General features: G+C 48.0%; 1 protein-coding gene across 1 annotated transcript in view; it reads left to right on the top strand.

Annotated features, from left to right (window-relative positions):
- pax8 (paired box 8) overlaps positions 1–2,500 on the top strand; it is a 27,685-nt gene that overhangs the window by 6,391 nt on the left and 18,794 nt on the right. Inside the window, exons 4-5 of the mRNA XM_063211248.1 lie at positions 1–2; positions 1,540–1,668. The exon at positions 1–2 is cut by the window's left edge and continues 75 nt beyond it. Coding sequence (XP_063067318.1) covers positions 1–2; positions 1,540–1,668 — 131 coding nt within the window. The remainder of the gene's footprint in view (positions 3–1,539; positions 1,669–2,500) is intronic.

Below are 2,500 nucleotides of genomic sequence, written 5' to 3'. Positions count from 1 at the left end.
GAGTGAGTGATCCTTACCCTGCCGTGAGGCGCGCACACACACACACGCACACACACACACACACACACACGCACACACACACACACAGACCTTTACCCTACGATCACACATACACATGCACACACGCACGAACGGATGCACACACACAGCCAGTGAGAGATTTCCCTTGCCGTGACACACACGCACGTATGCATGCACGCACGCACACACACACACACACACACACACAGTCAGTAAGCGATTCTCTCCCTGTAGTGAGAGACGCGCACACACACACACACACACAGACACAAAGACACACACACTGTGTGTGTGATTCTTTCCCTGTGGTGAGGCGCCTTTGAACCCGCGCTCTCAAAGCCTCTCCACAAACAAATCATTTACATAGCCACTAAGGGCCCCCCGCCACAGGTGGCCATGTCAAAAACATCACAACTAAATTAGCACATTCATATACATTTTTAGCATCCGATTTTACATTCATTACAGTAGGGTTAGTAAATGTTAACGCTATATGATATGAAAATATTAATGATTGCGTAATTGTTTATTGTGTAGCGTCAAGCCAAAAAAAAACATCAAATTCCCATGTACAGTGCACACATGGATTAAGGCAATTAATTGACTGATTCTGACTAAATTAATTTTAAGCAGTTTCACCAGGTGAACTGCAGCTAAACGTTTACAGAAACACTGTGCCGACGCATAACTGTGTGTGTGTGTGTGTGTGTGTGTGTGTGTGCGTGTGCGTATGCTTAATTGTGTGTGTGTGTGTGTGTGTGTGCGCGTGTGTGCGTGTGTGCTTGCCCGCGTGTGTCTGATCACTTCTAACTCATGCTATGAAACGTGTCCACCAATTTGTATTTGGACCTGTAATAATTAGCCTTTTTCATCGTGATGTCAGACAAGGTCCGTTTTTGAAGCGGAACAGGAAAGACTTTTTAAGCTGAAAAAACGACTACCGATTTCTTTTTTTTCCAAAATATTTGTTTGGATTTTATTACTCTTCACATATGACAGACGATGAGAGACAGGAAGGGATGTGGGTGAGAGAGACGAGGAATGATCAGGAAATGACCCAGGCCGGGAATCGAACCCCGGTCGCCCGCATAGCAGTCCAGTGCCACGACTACCGGTTTCTATAGAAAGCAGTGGGGTGTACGTTTATGTCCATGCCACCGACCCGATGCTACTTTTCCTGCTTCAAATGCATTTAATCAGCTACTTTTCCTGCTTCAAATGCATTTAATCTAACGCCACATGAAAAAGGCAAATTTCTCTGTGGTAAGGTCCAGTTAGTGGGTGCGTGTGTCGGTGGGTGCTTGTGTATGCACACTCAAGTGGGAGTGTGTGTTTGTGAGTCTGTGTGTTTGTATTTGATTACTTCTAATGCTGTCTATTTCAATTCTGTTCCATCTAATACAGTATCTATTCTGACTATGAAATATGTCCACAGTATGTGTTTGGATATTTCTTTCTCTGTGGTGATATCCAGTAAGAGTATGGGTATTGAGTGTGTTGCTCCTGCTCCTGTTGCAGTCCCCAGTTCAGCGGTGACGCCTCCCGAGTCTCCCCAGTCTGACTCCCTGGGCTCCACATACTCCATCAGCGGCCTCCTGGGCATCCCCCAGCCTGGCACAGACGCCGCCAAGCGCACCCATGAAGACAGTACGTACTTTGATACATTACATTTACTTCTCTCCTCTCTGCTGTCCTCTCTTCTCCTCTCTGCTCTCCTCCCCTCTCCTCTACCCTCCTCTCCTCTCCTCTCTTCTACTCTCTGCTCTGCTCTGCTCTGCTCCCCTCTCCTCTCCTCTCCTCTCTGCTCTCCTGTCCTCCCCTCTCCTCTCCTCGCCTCTCCTCTTCTGTCCTTTCCTCTCCTCTCCTCTCCTCTCCTCTCCTCTCCTCTCCTCTCTCTCTCTCCTCTCCTCTCCTCTCTGCTCTCCTGTCCTCCCCTCTCATCTCCTTCTCAACACAGCCACGAAGACAGTTCGTAATCTACTTTTACATTACATTCACCACTATCCTCTCCTGTCCTATCCTCTCCTCCCTTCTCTGCTGTACTCTCTTCTACTCTCTGCTCTGCTCTGCTCCCCTCTCCTCTGTTCTCCTCTCCTCTCCCTTCCACTCCTCTGCTCTGCTCCCCTCTCCTCTGTTCTCCTCTCCTCTCCCTTCCACTCCTCTCCTCTCCTCTCCTCTCCCCTTCTTCTCAACACAGCCACGAAGACAGTACATAGCTTTAAATTACACTTACTAACTCTCCGTCTCTCTTCTACTCTCCTTGCCTCGCCTCTCTTCTTCTCTCTTTACATGTAGCCTCCAAGACAGCACATGCCATTACAGTACATCTACCTCTCCTCTTTCCTCTTCTTCTACTCAGCTGCAAAAATAGCATGCACCACTTTCTAAATCTCCTCTCTCATCTCTTCTCATCTCCTCTTCCAAATGAAGAGTAGGTGACAGTACAACAGTAGGGTGCCTCGCCTCTCCTCTCCTCTCC

Source organism: Engraulis encrasicolus, chromosome 11 (genome assembly GCF_034702125.1).
Source record: "Engraulis encrasicolus isolate BLACKSEA-1 chromosome 11, IST_EnEncr_1.0, whole genome shotgun sequence".
NCBI classification, from domain to species: domain Eukaryota; kingdom Metazoa; phylum Chordata; class Actinopteri; order Clupeiformes; family Engraulidae; genus Engraulis; species Engraulis encrasicolus.
This window is presented reverse-complemented; position numbering and strand designations above follow the sequence as displayed.